Raw genomic sequence first — 20,385 nt, forward strand, 5'->3', positions numbered from 1 at the left:
AGCATGTCCGGTATTCCTGTCCACGCAGATGGATTGGGCTGTTTGCTGCGTGAGCGGGGGCTTAAATAGGAGATGATAACAATGATAAGATTTATTTGCATTTGAAACGGGGCGGTCATCTAGCCTGCTTGAGGTGATCAGATATTCTACGCATGCTTTTCATTCTAGCATTCTGCATACAGCTTCCCGACTTTTTTATATTCGTCAAAACTTCTCTACCTACCTTGTACCACTACCTCTGCCTGTAATAGATACGGCCCGAATGGGGAGGTCACCTGGGGGCACAGAGCTCAACCAGACCAACACAGAGCAAATATTACATTAATCCGCGAAATTTGGGTGCTGCGGTAAACTTTCGGCAGCTGCGCAATCGTGTGCACGATAACGCCGCTGCTGAAAAATTTACACCAGTGGCAAAGTAGGGTACACTTCGTAACTGCAATAATAGCTCCGTGTATATAACGCGCAGCATATTAGAGAACTTAATTTTTTTGCGAGATGATCTCGTAATTAGCATTTGCTGAACCGTGCACAGCGATTTTCGAGAAAAGCCGATGTCGAGATTTGCCTTTGGTCAGTGGCGAAAACACGAAGGGGCCTGGTATATCGAACGTTAGCGCATTAGACTCCGTGCTCTGGTTGCGCATGCACATTGGTACTTACCGGGAGCTAGTCCGTCGTAGCTGAACTGCGTTATGTGGAACGTTTTATCGTCAGCTGCGTAAACGTTTCCCGTCACATTGTTGCTCTTGTGAACGATAGGACCAATTTTAACGCCTTGGTATCCGGCAACTGCGCAGAACAGGCACCACAGGTTACCACACGAGCCTGCTGACGTTCGTCAGCTTTGCCCAACAACATTGCAGAAATACGATACGAAACTTATTGACACATTTGTAGGCGTTTAAAGGGTGCTTGGATTGTCCCATGGCTTACACTCGCCTATGAAGGGTTAGCTCGAAATCGTTGATTGGAACAAATTAGGTTCTTGGGGACTCTGTGGCAATGAAAATGATAACGGTGACAGACTACACGAAAATGGCATGAAATGAACAGCCGTAAAACTCGGGATGTTTCAATGAGCACCAGTTAGTGAGAATTACTTATGAATGGCTTTCATCACTGCGAGCATTTGAGCTCATTGCCTCTAATAATAAGTAATAAATAAATGGTACAAAACGCAATTTTCCCGCAATGTGCAAGAGGGTTAAACAAAAGGGCAGGGGCAGACAGGGACCTGTCCAAAGAAATCCAAGTCAAAATTGTGAAGCATCTCAAAGCGACACACGATCTGGGCAGGTCGCCGTAGTATATGGGGGGGGGGGGGGGGGGGGGGGGGGGGGCTCTGAATATTTTGCGACAACTTTGTGTTTCACGCACAGCTAAATCTATGTGAGAAGCTGTTAGTGCAACTAGATGTGCTTTTTTCTGTTATTAAGTTCTTTTCTGTTAATTCTGTTATTCAACTAGCGTATGTTTAGCATGAAGTGGATAAGGGGCAGCTTACCGTTACGCAACTTTGAAGGGAATAAATGAAAATTCATTTTAGGCCTGTTAAGACTTTATACGAAACGCTTACAAAGCTCCCTCGCTACACCAGGAAAACGAAAGGAGGCAGAAGTTATCGTTTGAGAAGAGAATAGAATAGCGGGGACGCGTATCCGAAGTTTGGTTAGTGTAGGTCAATTATGGCCCAGTGAAGATTATTGAACAGCCGTTTTATTTCTAATTTGTGGAGTTACACGAGACCCGTAGTTAGTTTCATGTGTCCTCGTTGGAACTTAAGGAGAAAACGTTTATATTTGGCATTAAGTAAGGGGCATGTTACACAAGCGATTAAGTGCTTTGCAAGCATATTTTCCTATCCGCATAGAAGATGTGCCAGTGCCCCCCCCCCCCCAAAAAAAAAAAAAAAAAAAAAAAAAACCTATTGCGCCACCAAGTTGACATTACGAAAGAATAGAGGCATCCTATATGTGGACATAGTTCGGGAACTTCAATTATTGGCATTGCGAAGAATTCCTTAAGGTGCTTCAGTCATACGACCGTTGTCTGCTGTTAACCAGTGTCCGGGGAAAAGTTATCCCCGGACAAGCTTACATTTCGTGAAATGGGGCAGCCAACTTATGCGTAATATCGGGCGAAACTGACGTTTCTGGCTTAATTATAAACCAGAATACCCATGATCTTCCAACTTCCACGCGTTATACCGTATGTTTCAGCGAACACTTTAAAGGTTGCCTGTGGCAGACAGTGAAATTTTAGTTATGAGCTCGTCTACTCGAAGAGGCGAGCATTACTTGCACACAAAAATGGAAATGCATACGCTAACTAATTAAGAATTTACTAATTAAGGTTTAACTATAATTACCTGATGGCCCATATTGCACTTTACAATTTCTAGTCGTGGAGTTCGCAAGGCGGATCCACTTGACTGAATTCCCAGGATGACACCAGTTTCGAGATATTAAATTCCCCAAGTTTACGGAGAAATGCATTGGCGTTACAGTTAAACGTCGTTTTATGCATTGAAGCACGCAAATAACTGGAACGCTAATGCATATCTCTCCGCCAAGTTCGGTCGTTGTACATCGTCTGCTGCCTCTGCAAGGTTGAGTATCGCGACGAGTCCGATCACCGCCGTAACGTTGTCCGCCGAAGAGGAGTCGGCCAGTCACTCATCGAGGGCTCGTGGTTGAATATTGCGTTTCGTAAATAATTTCCCTTTAGCCTATGAGCAATCCTTCAGCGTGTGCCGATTGTCCGGGTACCAGCATGTATTTGTCGCATGTAGGTACTCCTTTGCTGTGTACGTAGTGGAAGTGCGTAGTAGGTACGTACGTACGTACCAGCCTCGTACTTCGTTGCAATACACTCGGACCTTCACACACGGCCGCCTTTCAGCGGAAACATGGAAGACATGGAGAGGGGCGAAATCAGTATTTTCTTGAACTAAAGTAGTAATGTATGCGAAAGTTACGTAATGTAGCACAGCGTCCGAGGTTTTGTGATCAGTGGCCAACATAGTGACAGCATATCTGCGATGGGTCATGCTGCACCGTTTTTCGGACAACCCTTTAGCTCGGGGGTGGTAGGATGTTTCGCTTGTGCCGAGCACTCCACGTGAAAACCTCGTGTAGCATCTCTGCAGTGAACGCTGTCGCACGATCGGCGATTACCCGTGGAGGCCCGTGGCGGTAGACTATTGTGCTTGCAGAAATGGGCCATGTCTGCTGCGGTAGCTCTTGGAAGTGCCTTTGTTTCGCTCTACGGAGTAAGGTAATCGGTTGCGACCACAGTCCTACGGTTGGCCAAACGAAGATGTAGGGAATGAGCCCAACAGTTTCATAAAATACCTTTTGAATTAGTGCCTACTGCATGACTATAGGTTGTTGTAGTCCTGCTGAGTCGGTAGTAGGAGTCTTACGTCGTTGGCAATTGCGAAACATGCGAACCCGCTGCCTTAACGCCTTCGCTGGACGCGGCCAGTAGCCAGCGTGGTGGATTCTTTCCAAAGTGCAATTGAATCCTAGCGACCATAGTTCGTCGTGACAGGCACGTAAAATACCACGGGGTGCGGTCGGCGTAAGGAGCTGGTAAGCAGTGTGCGCAGGGCCGAAGTTCTTATAAAGGACGCTGTTAAAACGGAGTGTACAAAATCACGAGCAGGGTTGAGTGCACGCCCTCGGAGGTAGTGTTCAATGAGAGGGTGCAGGTGCAAGTGATGGCGTTACTGCTTATCCGAATCAATTTGTATGGCGGAAGTGTCTTTTTCAAGGTCGGTGGTGCCACTGTCGACGGTAGCAAGTGAGAAGCGTCGGTATGCTTGCGTGCAGAGTTGCAAACGACGGTAACGTTAAATTCTTGCAAGCGATGGCTCCATTGTGCCAGACGGCAAAGCGAATGGTGGTTGCGTGCCACTCTTCTGGAATTTCTGGAATCGCCAAGTATGCGAATTTTTACGACGTATGCGGTAAGTCCAGAAACTTGATATGGGGTTTTACGTGCCAAAACCACCATCCGATTATGAGGCACTGCGTATGAGGGTCTCCTGAATAATTTGGACCACCTGGGGTTCATTAACGCGCACCTAAATTTAAGTACACGGGTGTTTTCGCATTTTCATATTCCGAAAATAGAGTCCGAAAATCACGCTTATTGGTTGGTGTGGGGAATGCGGCGAATGCATTGGTTTTCGCAGGGTTTGGCCGTATACTGGCATGCCTCACGATATGACCAAGAAGTTCATACGGAAAGTGGCATCTTTAAGGCCGGTGAGAAAATCCAGCTGTTCGAATGGCTTAAAGAACTATCTGAAGGCGTTGGATGTGCTAGCTGGAACGTGTCATAATTGTTGGACATAATTTACATTTAAGCTCATAGGGAACGGTGTCGGAGTGCGTCTCTGTTAACCGACGTTTAACTGTTTAACCGGTACGCAACACACGCCGAAAAGGAGACATTCGTACATCGTTTGGCTAACCGTTGGACTGTGGTCGCAACCGATTACCTTACTCCATAGAGCCAAACAACGGCACTTCGAAGAGCAGCAGACATGGCCCATTTGTTTCTCCATACACATCGTCTACCGCCACGGGCCTCCACGGGTAATCGCCGATCGTGCGACAGCGTTCACTGCAGAGGTGCTACAAGAGGTTTTGAAGCTCAGTGCTCGGCACAAGCGAAACATCCTACCACCCCCGAACTAAATGGTTGTCCGAAAAACGGTACATGACCCATCGCAGATATGCTGTCACTATATGTTGCCACTGATCACAAAACCTCGGACGCTGTGCTACATTACGTAAAAACGGTGGTGGCACCACCGAACGTTTTACAAATTTAACCGGTACGCAACACACGCCGAAAAGGAGACATTCGAAGAGGTCTAGAGTAGTAAAAGCGGTTTTCAAGCGGTCACGTTCGTCTGCTGTTATTTGCTAATAGCCACTTTTCTTCCAAGTAGCATCGTGCATGTAGGGTATGATCCCAGGAGTCGCCTATTAATTTCAGATACTAATACAACCAGTAAAGATCAGGGATTCGTAGAAGGCTTGACGACGTCGTCTTGAAGCATTTGCTGAAGTTCCTGACGAATTGCGACTTGTTCTTTCAGAGACATCCTGCAGGAATGTTTGAGTCTTTCAGTTGCCTGTTATACGATGTTTAGCAAGTGCGTCTGGTTGACCCTCGCTCGGCGTAGCGAAGCAATCTACACAGGAGTGAAAGATATTCAGAAGGATTCTCTTTGTGCTTATCGTGTGATTGACAACCCGGCGACAAAAGCGCGGCTAATGTCGAGGGTCCTGGGAATCAGCAGGTTATTTAAGGTAAGCGATGCTTGCGGGCTTTGCGAGGTGCCGAATATACTCACTGAGTTAATTAGGAATAGGTAATTTTGTTCATTACAGTGCAGAACAATCAGTCGGGCCATAAAGCTTTCTCAAGCAAGAAGAAAAACGCAAATTAGCTTCCCAGCTAGTAGCTGGGAAGCTAATCATCAGACCTATCATCAAACCGTATTCACTAAGAAAATGCATGCCAAAAATAACTGACCTGGAGCAAACAGTAGTACGAGGAACTTGAGCTGCACACATTCCCCTTGCCACTACTTGAATAGCCACCTGCCGTACGCAAAATTTGCCCTTGCCAGGGTGCCGCGGCTTTTCATAGTGCAGAAACTGCTATAGCTGAATAATTGGCACCGATGCGATGAGGGCAGTAACCGCGTAATTGTCGGTGGTAACGATGATGTTGGCAGAAACAATTTGGCTGCTGTCAGAGGTCGGTGGGAGCGCTCAATGGCCGTCGTTCGTTCGACGCTCGGGGCTTATTTTTGTACAGTTCAATGAATTCACCCCCTGAAATTGGCCGTTGTGTCAGTATCGATGGCCCGGAATGCGAAATTGGGTGAAAGCTTCACGTCCCGGAGAGTCAAAGTTGTCTTCAAAGATGAATATCTTTCAAGTTTCAAATGTAAACCTACACGACAATGGCGATATCTAAAAAGTAATAATTTAGGAATATTGAGAATAATCTATTTTAGATTATTTAGATCATTAGATTAATTTAGCGCCACCCGATATAATATATATATATATATATATATATATATATATATGTAGCGCTGCGGAGGCTACTACATGCAGTGCACTAAATGTAATACTAATAAAGACGCTATGCTAGCTACGCAAAATCCGCTCGCACAGGTGGTTTATGTGCCTTCGCGGACACAATCCTAAATTATTAAGAACGCATATATATATATATATATATATATATATATATATATATATATATATATATATATATATATATATATGTAGCGCTGCGGAGGCTACTACATGCAGTGCACTAAATGTAATACTAATAAAGACGCTATGCTAGCTACGCAAAATCCGCTCGCACAGGTGGTTTATGTGCCTTCGCGGACACAATCCTAAATTATTAAGAACGCATATATATATATATATATATATATATATATATATATATATATATATATATATATATATATGAGAGGCAGTGCAATCTTTCTCCCGCGCGGGGCCGCGCATGCGCTGTCGATAGCGATAGAGCACAACCGCGGCGGCGGCGGAGCCGATGAGGCCAGCGCCATCCGAGAGTGCGTAATTGCTGTCGGAACAAAAAGAAATAAAAATATATCTTCATCATGAATTTTTTTTTTAAACACTGCAGTGAGTGGAAGTGCTACGGTGCGAGTTTGTTGTGCTCCTGCGAGCCGTGATGCCAGACAAATGGTTCCGTAAAACTACTTACGTGGTGCTGGTGGTACTACTGATGGTACATCAATCGGAGTTTTGTCCACTTCTACTCCTGGTCTCGCGTACGTTGTTGCATGTGCGAGTAAAAAAAAAAGAAAGAAAAAGAAACGACACGAGTTTCTTCAAAACCAGAAAATGTGAGCCACTGTTGGCAAAAAGTTATAATAAATGGTTCCTACATTTGGACCACCGCGAGGACACTGCTGCCACAATTCAATTCCACGTTGCTGCATGGACATTTTCTTCTCTGCCACTGATCAGCTCAATCGGCAACTGCTATCTGTAGATAGCTACACCCATTATAATGACCTGGATATTATTATGAAGTCCGACTTGAAATGTGATAGGCACGTTACGTATATTCGGGAGAAGGCCGAGACTTCGTAGGAATGTTTAACGCGTTTAGCATTCTCCGGGAATCACCCGCGATTGCTTGTTATAATGTCTAACCATTCTTGTGGGCCAATTTCGAAGCTACTGCAGTCTAACATAAGGGCAAAAACCGCGCGGTAGAACCCAGTATCGCGTCATTACACGTGGTACTACCGGTAATACCACCGGTGCCGCTGGTATGACGCACGGTGGTGGTATATATTGCAAGAATGAAATAAGAAAATAAAATAATTTTTTGCCCGTTGTCGTTAATATTGTATATAGTATAACTACTTTTATCGCACTTTACGTGTCTCATTATTGGTGAGTCATTCTCTATTCTTTATTTAATTAAGCTTGCTTCACTCTCTGGCGGGCATGAATGAAGGAATGAATTTATTTCAGACTACGGCTAAAAAATAAGAAAAAAAAAAGACATGCGTGGCATTTTTGCAGAAGAGTCCCTAGGCGCGGTGGCGATAGCCTTGCCGCTAAGTCGGCGAGTTTTGATTAATGAAACCTTTATTAGAACACTGGGGGGCTATTCATAATAGAATTTTAACGCTTAATCCGGAGTGTACCCGTAGACTGAGCATGCCCGTAGGGCAGACAGGCCGCCATACTGATACCGCTAATTTCTGTGCCATTGAATTTTGGTGTTATTGAATTTTCCGAACGGTCAAATTTTCTCGACCCATGAGCCGTATAAGGCTTTCGCCTTAATAATGCTTCGTGTCGCATAGTTTCGTAATTGGTGTTTGGCTTTATATAATTGTTTTGAGACTTCGCGCTTCCTGAATAACAAGCAACAGAGTTAATCTTTCAGTGCGGCTTAGCAGCAGCGTCCGATTTGTTGCTAAAAATAAATTTGTTCTGTTTTCCTGTAATAATTCTTCAGTTATGTAACCGCCTGGAACCGATTTGAGCCGCCATTTTTTTCGCCCCGGAGCGGAATCTGAACTGAACGGATTTCAGTGAACCGAAACGCTAAATTCCGGAACGAGAAAAAAAAAAAGTTCCGACACTCTGGTAGCGTGTTTTTAAATAAAATTAAAAATCTATTATAATATTTTAGGACTGTGCAGATGGGCTACTTACCCGGTTTGACACTTGAGACTGTTGTAGACTCACCTGATAACGAGAAAAGGAGAACAGGAAAAGATTAGAACGACACACGATATACTACGGAGACCCCGCTTATCTGAGGTCATGATCGCCATTTTTGTTCAATTCATTTCCTGCAAAGAGTACACGCACAATGCGCAAAAAGAGATATTGCGTGAATTGCCGAAACTATACCATGGGCCAGTGCTTTTGAACATTAAGAGTGCAGTAAGAGTGCAATATTTCCCAGCAACGTAGAACAATCTTTGATGCCGCCAATATAAAGCGAACAATATTATACGCACGACTAAGTACAAAAACAAAAAATAAGAAAACAACCATTTCATGAGATTACTGGTTGCATAGACTTAAAACTTTAAATGCATCACGGTTAGTTGTAAAGCTACCAATCTTCCCAAATTCACACATATTGCATCTGCAATTTTTTTTTTTTTTTTTGGTTTCCCCCTTTGCAGTCTTGAACGATTGCGTAGAAATCACGGTCTAATAAAAAACTGTTTGCAGTAGATTTTAATCTTTCACTGCATCCTGTTATTGTGTACAATATTATACACATTTGTACTCTAACTATTATTGCTCTTATTTCAATTAAACACTCCCTTCTGCTTTTAATGTGTAGTACCAGGGCATTCACAAAAATTAAAAACAAGAAAAGATGTTCCTTCACGATAAGCTTACCAGGTTATGGCTATTGTTTCGTGTGAATGTCAATCAATATGATCTATTCGCGCGATAAAGTGACTTGCGCCTCCTTTTTTCCGTGTACGAACACAATAAAGAAAACTTCACGGAAATGAAATCTCGTATTTTAGCTTGGAGGTTAACTTGTTTTTTAATGTGCACCTTCTGTACGTGTGACACTATTATGTATCGAAGTGTATTTTTTGTTTTTGGTTTGCACTCATATGCGATCCCATGAAACTTAACTTGCAGCCATTATTACGTTCAGTTTTGCACTACCATTTGAATTTTCCCACGCCACAGATAACGAGCGCACGGGTTTGACTCCTGGCCGCAGCGGCGTTATGGGGGAGGGTCGGAATGCGACAAGAAAAAAAAAAAGAAAAAAAAAACTTTAGATAGTAAACATTTATACACAGCCCTTCCATATGGGCATCTCAAGCCTGAGTGTCTCGTCATATTAACAACCTACATGAATCAATCAACTTGGACTAGCGAGAAAAAAAAATAGACATTAGCAAGTTTCAATGAACTTTGTCGCATTTAAGAGAAAGCAGGATTCTACCAAGAAATGGTAGGTTTTAAACAACGAAGAACGCAGCTTACAAATTCCCAGCTTTGCATGGAAAACGTACCTTATTTATGTGCACTATCTGTCGGAGCATCAAAAGCAGGGAAATGTGATCGATAAGGGTACACCCTACGTGAAAGCGTCACAATGCCTCGACCTGCCAGACATAGTGACACATTTTCGAGCGGTGAAATTTTGTACGCATTAAATAAGTGGAGTAATAAATAAGATGAGTATACGCCCATCGAACGGGCGTATACGATACACAGTGTCCCACGTAATTTAGGCGAAAACAACAACAACAAAAAACTATCAATATGCGAGTGTCACGTATCCGGACAGAACCATGGTAATGTTTGCCATCGCTTGGAGCAAATTAGACAATTGTTTTTGGTATTGCGTCAAATTGCATAACTAGTTATAATTATTCAACTACATTAAATATTAAAATCGGAGCAAAAGTGTCGATCACATTTCTCTGCTTTTGATGCTCTGACAGATAGTGCACATAAATAAGGAATGTTTTCTATGCAGAGAAAATTGTAGGCCATCCCAAAAAATTCGCCGCGATGTTTCTTCCTGTTTCTCTATACGTGCTCCATTAACGTTTTTTTTTTTTCAAAACCTGAAAGATAGCCCGCGGGCATCTTTGAACCTTGGAAAAAGTTATTGTCGCACGAAAAAGCTGGATCGGGATTTTTTCAGGATGGTGTGCAATTTTCTCACTGGAACTTTTGCCTTGATTATAGTATTGCGGGAGTTGATTAATCCATATACCTAATTACGTAATTAGGCAAACTAAAGAGAAACAGTCACACTTGCTCCGAGCTACGTGGCAATCGCATATTTTTGAACTTTGGCAGAAGTTACGTGGGGCACCCTGTACAACCCTTGTGCGTTGCCCGACAATGTATAGTACATATAAGAGGGCCTCTATTCGGCGTATTAAATTGCTACATAAAACCTGCCCATATAACGTCGACTGCTCACTGATATTTTTAAGCTGCGCACCCGGGTTGGTAATGAAATAGCGCGTTACGGATTATTTGATTTAGCCGTTCGGTATGTGCCTTTGGGTGTGCTATGCTTGGATATGCCTCCAGAATGGCTATTCGGCACTATGGCACAAAAGGTGACAAAAGGCAGCAGAAGAATTGTGCGACATTAACGTAGTGCGGTGCATAAACAACCATTTCATGAGATTACTGGTTGCATAGACTTAAAACTTTAAATGCATCACGGTTAGTTGTAAAGCTACCAATCTTCCCAAATTCACACATATTGCATCTGCAATTTTTTTTTTGTTTCCCCCTTTGCAGTCTTGAACGATTGCGTAGAAATCACGGTCTAAAAAAAAAAAAAAAAAAAAAAAAACTGTTTGCAGTAGATTTTAAGTTGCTCCCTCTTTCAAAGGCAGCAAACCACATCGAAATTGGTAGCGGTTGCCGAGCAAACCGAATGATCCCTTCTATTGTGGTTAGGTATATATAGTAGCTACTAAACTAATGCTTTCTCTTTAGTTTGGTTGCTACAGTGTAGGCAGTATGCAGACGCAGTACGTAGAAAAAGCACCAAGGAAGTGCCGAAACTGAAGCTCCGCACTTGCTGACCACCTTTGGTTCTTAACACTAAGGTTTAAGTTCATGAGCGATTTCGCATTTCACTCCCATCGAAACGCAGCCGCCACGGCCGGGATTTGAACCAGCGACCTCGACCTTCGCAGCAGAACGCCATAGTCGCAGAGGTAGCGCGGCGGGTGTTAGTAAACGGTATACCACGTTTCAAAAAAATAAAGAGAAGTAGATCATTTTCATAAGATATCGCACCATGTTGCGCCGCATTCGTCTCGTGCCCCGTTCCCTTAGCGCTGGCATCGCGTTAGCATCTGTTATCGTCCTTTGGAACTTCGCTCGTCCTAAACATAACGATTTCGCTACGTTTCTCAGACGGCAATAACAATTATGTGCGTACACAAATGTTTATTGAAGCAAATAATTCCCAGTCGAGATTGTTACAAAGTATGGTTACAAAAGTCTTTTGTCAGTCGTTCCGTGCAGCACTGTTGGAAGCTACAGGCTTCTATGGCCAATGAGGTGTCCATCCGCGCCCCGTCGTCGGTTAGTAGCAAGCGCTGCAGCGCAGGCCACTATACAGTATCTACTACGACTGCAACTGCCTAAGGAGATCAGCTGTTGTGATAGCAGTGGTCATACGTCTTTAAGATATTTCTTGATTCAGAAGAAAGTGAGGGTTGAAGCAGCAGAAGCTTAAATAAATAACCTTCCACTATCCAATCCTATCTATCCTATATATCCTATCTATCCAGTATATCCATCTATCATATATATCTGCACTGGATATATGTATATATCCATTATATCTGCCCGTGTCTGCGTCTACCTGGGTGTGTCTGCGTCTACCTGCCCGCGTCTGCGTCTCCCTGCCCGCGTCTGCGTCTCCCTGCCTGTGTCTGCGTCTCCCTGCCCGTGTATCACTCATTGGGCTGCTCAAGCTGTCTGCAACCCAGAAACAGGAACTGCAACTGCACTGGCCCTGGGCAAGGCTCACCACTATAAGAAATTGGAGGACGCTTAAGCTTCGCCTTTTAAGAGTGGAACTTGATAGCGTTATCGAGCCCCGTTTGCATCACATTTTTCTTTCGGGGGGCTTCACTGCAACACAGAACGCGTAAAAGCCAGCTTACAAAGACCAAGCTTGCACCGATTCTCTTTTAAAGTCAGCTTCACTTTTAAATGGAAATGCATTACTGGGAAGACGTTTTTTCCAGGCGCAATATAAGTCGTCTTAAATTAAAATGTGAAGGCCCTAGCATCTTTTTTTATTATTTTAATTGTTTTCTACTGCACCGACGCGCGCGCGTGTCCAAAACGCATGAAGCAGGCGAAGTCTCAATTTGACCTGCCAAGGACGCGAGCGCCATCTAGATATGAATCTCGCAACTAACCTATCCGAGCGCGCCGCTGTTGGTTTGGTAGAAATGCTGGTAAAGGGGTTTGTGTTTGAGTTTCCTCGTCACAGAATTATGTTTTCTCGTACATTTAAATTACAATCCGACGCCACCATGTCTGTAGGTTGTGGTTAAGTCGTACTTTACTGTCTTTCTGACGAATTTCACTGTGAGGAATTCAATTTCTGTTCACTAAAACCTTACACCTTGTGGAGGGCCTGCGCGGTTGGGGTGGTTTGGGATAATTTTCTCCGCCACGGACGCCGGCATCGACGCTGACACCGACGCCGGATTTTCTGTGACACTGGGCCCTTAACGCTATCGCGTTGAATCACTGTAGCCGAGCCCGAACCAGCACAGTAACTTCCTGTGGAAAGCCACATGCAGCTGCGCATTTTCGTCAGGCTTCACGCCTAACGTCCTTGCTTCGCCATTGGAAGACTGCGAACTCTGCCAGAACTGGCACACGTTAGGCTGTGTAGGTCACTGATCACTGGTCATCGAAGACGGTTTTATTGACAGACTCACCACCGGAGCTCTTCCCCGACAGGACCACGAAAACACCCGCGGCGCCCAACACGATTAGCAGTATGATGCCACCGATTATGAGCATCATGTTGGAGCCTTCGCCGCCACCACCGGCTCCTCTGAAATAGAAGAGAAGAAATGAGGTGAAACACTTTCCTGGGCGTCGTTATAGTTACAGCTATCCTCACATCATCGGCCTATTATGTCCACTGCAGGACGAAGGCCTCTCCCTGCGATCTCCAATTACCCCTGTCTTGCGCTAGCCGATTCCAACTTGCGCCTGCACATTTCCTAACTTCATCAACACACATAGTTTTCTGCCGTCTTCTACTGCGCTTCCTTTGTCTTGGTATCCATTCTGTAACTCTAATAGCCCACCAGTTATCCATCGTATGCATTACATGGCCTGCACATTTAGATTTTCGCTACACATTTAGATTTAAGGTGTTATTTATTCCCACCAAATATCGGCTAACCCCATTTGTTCTCTGATCAACAGCGCTATCTTACTGTTAGGCCAATATTTTTCGTTCCCGCTATAGACTGCTGCAAATGTGGCCGATCGTTTGTCATACAGACACTCAAGTAAACGCAGCAACGACGTACATTTTCACATCTAAAATTAGCGGGTCTCAAGAGCCGCATTGAATATGATGTGTTGTGCGTTAGCCGTGGACGTGTCGCAGCGCTCAGTTAGAATTTCCGGGGGCAACGTGAACCCCACGTATGCGCCGGTTGTCATATTCCACATGCCATACATGGCAGATAAGTTCAGTCTAAGTGATCGCCAGCGGGGAAGCATCAGCGCTGAGCCAGCGATTCGGCATCGGTTATTGACCTACGAGGACAAACCGCCTTGCGGTTCCTAGATCCCCCTGCTCGCCCACTCTCGATCACGTTTCGCCGTGATTACTGGTCCGCTGGTGATTATTTCGCTCGGACCGATTTTCAGGCAAGGAGAAATCACGTAGCTAGCTCCCTACATTAAGGTAAAACTATGACGGCGCCATTCTTTCAGAACTTCATATGCACTTCCTTGGCCAGTAAGGCTCCATTATTATAGGCGAAAAACCAATTTCCTGGTACTCCGCGCCAAAGCAGCAGAGCCCATGATCTTGAAGGCATCATGGCATTACGGATTGGGGAAGTTTGTAAAGTGAAGCGAAGTGGGAAATTCGCAACTTTTACTGGCACCGCCGCGCATACGTCGCGAGGTTGGCAGGCCAACAGCGATTTTTAAGCGGTATTCACGCTGTAGAAATCCGATGCTCTGAACCGAGCAGCGTGCTTCACGTGGCGCACGAGTAACGCTATTTGGTGGTGCGCGTGCTGACGATTTTGTTGCCGAGCGCGAGGACGAAGACAGGCGAGATACAGAGGACGAGCGGTGACACTCAAATGAATACGCATTTTATTGAAAACTATGGTATATGAATGATTGCAACGCATAAACAAAGGAACACGCGGTCAGATACAAATTCGAAGGTTAACAGGCACAAACGTTTGGGAGAAAGAAAGAATGAAAGAATGAAACAGACGGTTGCCAGAAAAAAAAAAAAGACTAGACCACTGATAACGGATTATGTAGGGCGTGGGCCCTTCCCAAGCAGATTTGGGTATTCTCTGTGCGACAACAAACCGAGGCCTGGCGAACGCATACGTCCTCCATTTTTAAAGACGATAAAGGGCTACCTAAACGCGAAAAACTGTCTGCCTGTCTGTCGGTGTCACTCGATTCAACCGCCCCGCCAAAACCGATTAAGCCGCCCGGCCAGAACCAACAAACCAACAAACCAACACTGGTGGCACGGGGTCATAGACGTCAACATTATAGAGCGCAAAGGAAACCTCAGGCCTATTAGAGGCAAAATGTATGTACATAACCATGATCCGCAGCGTTCATTTATTTAAGAATACACATTGTACTGGTTTTTACGTTAGTACATGAAAAATCAATGCGTTAGAAATGGTGTCGAAGAGATGCTACGCGTTCAAAACTTCGGAAGCCGAGTAACGCCGTGGCTTTAAGCCAACAGTAATAAAAGGTCCCAACTGATGGCGCGAGAGCAGGGCGAACGCGGGAAATTCGAATTGAATTCAGCAAAACCTCCATCGCATCCATAGGGGAGGAGTGAAGGGGAGAAGAGAGGGCGTTACGTATCAGGGGCGGCAGAAGACTTTTCGACGTCGTTTGCAGCTGAGCAAGCAGATATGCGGCCAATTTTTAAAAATTTGAATAGCTTCGAATATTTCGCGACTTGTTTGGAGTCTGTCTAGAAAGTAGTTCTATTAACGTGGGTGTGCAGCCGCATGTGTGGCATTGCGTCGTTAGATGCAATGTATTAGTCTTCTTTAATGATTGTGCTGTTTTAATCGGTTATCGAGGCCCCTGTCACTGTGTCTCACATACGATTTTCCGCATGTGAGTAGACTGATACACAACTAGTCTCTGAAGGTACAAACTTCTAAAACATCAACGTAAACGTCAAGGGCACGGTTAACATGCTGCCAGTGAGCATTGCCCTATGAGGTAATGTACTGCCAAAGTTCTTGACACACTGTAGAACAGCTGCAAATGAGTTGAGAGGTGCAAACTAGTGTGTGTTGGCCAGTCTGTAGAACAGCTGCAAATGAGCTGTGTTGCGCAATGCGCAGTCCACAAATTACCGAACATGCTGTGGCACAGCATAACAGCGTTGGAAACATCAGTCATGTAACGCAGTGTGCCTGCGTGCATGTGTGGGCATGGGCTGAACGAATTGCTAAACGTGTTCTCATGCTCCACAAGGATATTGGAAACGTACGCGATGTTGCTGATCGTATGCTGCCCAGCATGTGCGGTCAACGTGCTGCCAAACATTTTGGCCAACACCATGTTACATGGCACGAACCATAGTCAAGGACTGCCGAACATTCTGTGACTCAGCAAAACAGCGTTGGAAACGGGAACGATGTAGACTAGTAGGTGTGGCCAGCGAATTGCCGAACATACTAACACTGCACAGTGTTCTAAACAATGACGACGTAGCCTAATGGAAATTAGGCCAGTGTGTGTTAATGCACTGATAAGTTCTTGGCACACTGCAGTAGAACAGCTTTAAATGTTACAGCTGCCGAACATGCTGCGACTCAGCCTAATAGCGTTGGAAACGGGAACGATGTAGACTAGTAGGCGCGGTTAACATGTTGCCGAATACACTAACACTGCGCGGTGTTGGAAACTGATGACGTAGCCAAATGGGTATTGCCCAGCGTTTGTTAACGTGCAGCTAAGTTCTTGGCACACTAAAGTAAAACAACTGTAAGTAAGCTTGGATGTAACCTAGTGTGCGTTGACCAGTGCGCGGTCAACATGTGACAGCACAACAGCGTTGAAAACGCTGCACTAACACTGCACAGTGTTGGAAACAGTGACGACGTAGTCTACTGAATATTGCCCAGTGTGTTAACGTGCTTCCAAAGTTCGTGGCACACTTCAGCAGAACACTGTAAATGAGCTTACTGTGCGTTGGTCAGGGTGCACAGTGTTGGAAATAGTGGCGACGTAGTCTAGTGAATATTGCCCAGTGTGTTAACATGCTGCCGAAGTTCGTGGCACACTTCCGCAGAACTGCGTTGGTCAGGGTGCGTTTCACGTACTGCCGAACATGCAGTGACACAGCACAGCAGCGTTGAAAACGGAGTGATGTAGCGTAGCAGGTGTGGCCAACATGTTGCCAAACACACTTAACACTGCACAGTGTTGGAAACTGTGACAACGTAGCCAAGTAAGTATTGCGCAGTTTGTGTTAACGTGCTACCAAAGTTCGTGGCACACAGCAGTAAAACGGATGCAAATGAGCTCAGTGTGCGTTGGCCAGGGTGCGGTTCACACACTGCCGAACATGCAGTGGCACAGCACAACAGCGTTGAAAACTGAGTGACGTAGCGTAGCAGGTGTGGCCAACATGTTGCCAAACACACTTAACACTGCACAGTGTTGTCAAACCGTGGAGGACTTGGCCTAGTGAGTATTGCGCAGTGTGCGTTAACGTGCTGCCTAAGTTCTCGATACTGTAAGAACAGCTGCAAATGATCTGCGATGTAACCTAGCGTATATTGCGCAGTCAGCAGATCATCCGAAGGTGCTGTGGCACAGCGTAACAGCGTTGTAAACACCAGTGGCGTAATGCAGTGTGCCTGTCAGGCTACACAAGAACATCAGAGACATGCGCAATGTTGCCGATGGTGTGCTGCCCAGCGTGTGCGGTCAAGTGTTGCCAAAAATTTGTGTTGGCCAACACCCCGTGACATGGCACGAATCGTACTTAACTGCCGAACATTGTGTGATACAGTACAACGTTGAAAACGGGAGCGATGTAGCCTAGCAGGTGTGGCCAACAGGTAACCGAATACGCTACCACTGCACAGTGTTCGGAACGGTGGCGACATAGATGCAGATGTGTGCGAAGCCTGAAGTAGTATAAGCATATTAATTTAAATGCATTCTATTACCGTAAGGACCCGCTGTAATAAATAGATTGTTACATATGGGGTGGGGTATGCGAAGAAGGAGCACTATCGCTAACAGTTACGAAATATATAAATGGTCAGTTAGAGAATTTAAAAACGACGATGGACAGGTTTATCGCGGTAATGCGCAGGGGAAGGCCGTTCCAGTCAGTGGCTGTTTTGATTGAAGTATGACGAGGAACATGCAAGGATGACCAGTACTGATAGATATGTGCATGGGGTGCTTGAAGGCTTGAAGAGGGGCGGGCTTGCAATGCGATGGCATAGAGAAAGAAAATTAAATCAATGATGAAATGCCGACGTCTGAAGTATTGGGAATGAACGAATGTGATTGGATAGAACTGGATGGCATTTTCGGTATGCTTGGCGAGGATCCCATATGGTGGATGCGTACTATAATTTCGATCTGACAAGCGAGTTATAGCCAGTACTTTTACGAGAGGTGTTAAATGGCGCAAGTGTCGCTTCAGGTATCCCATGTTTCGGTTTATGCATTTGATGACGTCAGTGACATGGCGTTAATAATATGGCAGCTCTTCAGTCATACACCGTAGATGGAACGGCTTCTGGGTGATAATCACGTGGTCTAACCACCATGCTTCGTCATATTTCGCTCCTTCCATAGCAAATTGATCGTTCGCGTGGTTACGATAACGTCGCAAGATCTAGGGAGAACAGGGAACAACAGCTAACTGAGCGCGTTGTCTAACTGTTTTGCGCGACGAGAGGTTTAACTTTTGATAAGGCGTCGATGCTCGTTGAGAATATTTCCCAGTATTTGTTTACCACCCAGTGCAACATGGCTGCACGAAGAAAATGTTGGTAGTATATCAGGAGATATTTGGCCTGTTCGTACGCCATCTTGAAAGATTTTGGGTGCTGCGCAGAAAGAATATGACACCTAGTACTGCGTGTGTATTGTTCTTCCTCTGCGTGCACGTGCTAGTTGCGCTGCACGTGTTCCCCAATGTGAATAAGCCTTAGAGCTTTCATTTCTGAGTCTACTAAAAAAAAAAAAATTGGCGATGTAAGTGCGTACTTCTGAAGCAACTTCTCAGCACAGGAGTCTCCAAATAACCTTTCTGAAGCGCTGTGTCTGATGTCGGTGGGGAGTAATGGCGTACAGTCTCTGAAAGCGAGGCTCAAGCACTAACAGTTTCACCGCTGTCAGTGCAACTACAAGCGATTCAAAACATGCGGCTTTTCACGGGGTCCCAGAAGAACTAGATCATTGACGTAGTTTATAATGAAGGGGGTGGGGACCACAAGTGAGCGGACATGAGCAGCCAAATGTATGGGTTATTATGAGCGAAGTATGTATTGCTGAACTCCTTTTCTGCCCGTTTTGAGACGTTATCTCAAAAGCTCTAAGTTTCCCTGTTGAAAGCACAGAAATAAAAGTTGCAACAATTGATCCGTAGAGAATGAAGCGCATGACATGAGTGATGTGTACAGAAAAGTGAAGTGTGTAGGTGTTAAAACTGGTTATCGTTTAATGGGTCGAAGACTATGAAGCTGCAAGATCGCGAGCAGCCCTACGAGATTTCGTGCGGCGCTTCTTTTAGCCGTAATAAACGGCTGGCTCCCTACCTACTCTGCTTCCTTGGTCATGGCACAATCGTGCCATGACCAGGATGAAGATTCAACGTTGAAGGCCTACAGATGAAGCAAGCCCATTGAAGGAAACTGGAGGAAGATCAAGAATCCTCCATTTGATACGGTAACCACATAGAGGGCGGGATATCCTTTCAGGAGACATCCCGCCATGGATCGACTCAAGCAGAAACGTGGTACGATTCGTGCTGTGATTACTGGGATCATCAACTAGATGAAAAGCTATCAGACGACATTGACGCCAATGGGTAAGCTCACTGAGCGTTTGGCTATACCGAAGCATGGAGAGGTTACGCTAGCGAAACTTGATAGCCAGATTGAAAAACTTGCGGCGGATGACAACTTAGAGTATGACATTGTCACGCAGTACCAGGAGTTTGTTGTCATTATGAAGACTCGCGCTGAGCGTTTACCGCTGCCTTCGCTTCGACAAACGTCACAGGTCCTTCAGGCTATGCAGACATTCTAATAACACGCGCCCAGGTAAGGCGACTCAAACTTAAGGCTAGGCTAAGAAATTTCATAGTGCTTTCATCAATCAAGTGGACGGAATTTTGGGGGACCAGTTTCAGTCGACCATCGGCATCCACAAGAATGATTCGTTAGCAGACGTCTACAAGCTGAAGTATATTCATAGGCTTGCGTACCGCTAAAGAGTTCTAGAAAAACCATCAACCTTCTGAAAACCAATTGGTGACTTGGTGATCTTCGTGGCATGCTGGATCTTTAACTACACGAGGTGATACAGACGCATTTAAGGTTCCTTGAGAGCTTCGGAGCGTCTTTTGTCACCAAGCATCAGCATGAGAATGTCGCTGCGAAATGAACAAAATGTGTCTTCCCGATATCTTGAGCTATGAAGTCCAAAACCGAGAGGCGGACATTACTTCCCATTAAACCGTCCCGATGGCTTCAGCTGCGCGAAATACCACTTTCAAGTCAGCGCTTCAAGTATGTCGACTGCTAAGCAAAGCTCCGCGTCCCTGTTTCAATCATGCAAGCAGACTCATGTACAATTCAAGCTGAAAACCAAAAAAGGAAGACACATTGCCGAATTTTCCAGTTCAGCGATAGACTCCTCGCAGTGAAGATTCCTGCTACAGAGCGATCAAGCCTGGCCCCAGGCACAGTGTATAGAAGCCTCGTCATAATGTTCGCCGGAGGAAGTGAGCCCAACTTTACGGAAAGCTTGACGAAAGAGTTGAAAGCCAGCGCCGCATTTGGAGAAG

General features: G+C 45.2%; 2 protein-coding genes across 2 annotated transcripts in view; one reads left to right on the plus strand and one right to left on the minus strand.

Moving 5' to 3' along the window:
- LOC119457953 (uncharacterized) overlaps window positions 1-13,162 on the minus strand; it is a 100,760-nt gene extending 87,598 nt beyond the window's left edge. Inside the window, exons 1-4 of the mRNA XM_037719736.2 lie at window positions 13,031-13,162; window positions 8,256-8,288; window positions 6,781-6,837; window positions 664-792 (exon numbers count right to left, since the gene is read on the minus strand). Coding sequence (XP_037575664.2) covers window positions 664-792; window positions 6,781-6,837; window positions 8,256-8,288; window positions 13,031-13,118 — 307 coding nt within the window. The 5' untranslated portion in view covers window positions 13,119-13,162. The remainder of the gene's footprint in view (window positions 1-663; window positions 793-6,780; window positions 6,838-8,255; window positions 8,289-13,030) is intronic.
- LOC119458821 (uncharacterized) overlaps window positions 1-20,385 on the plus strand; it is a 93,146-nt gene that overhangs the window by 32,309 nt on the left and 40,452 nt on the right. The gene's annotated exons all lie outside the window — the stretch shown is intronic.

The sequence above is a fragment of the Dermacentor silvarum genome, chromosome 7 (genome assembly GCF_013339745.2).
Source record: "Dermacentor silvarum isolate Dsil-2018 chromosome 7, BIME_Dsil_1.4, whole genome shotgun sequence".
NCBI lineage: Eukaryota > Metazoa > Arthropoda > Arachnida > Ixodida > Ixodidae > Dermacentor > Dermacentor silvarum.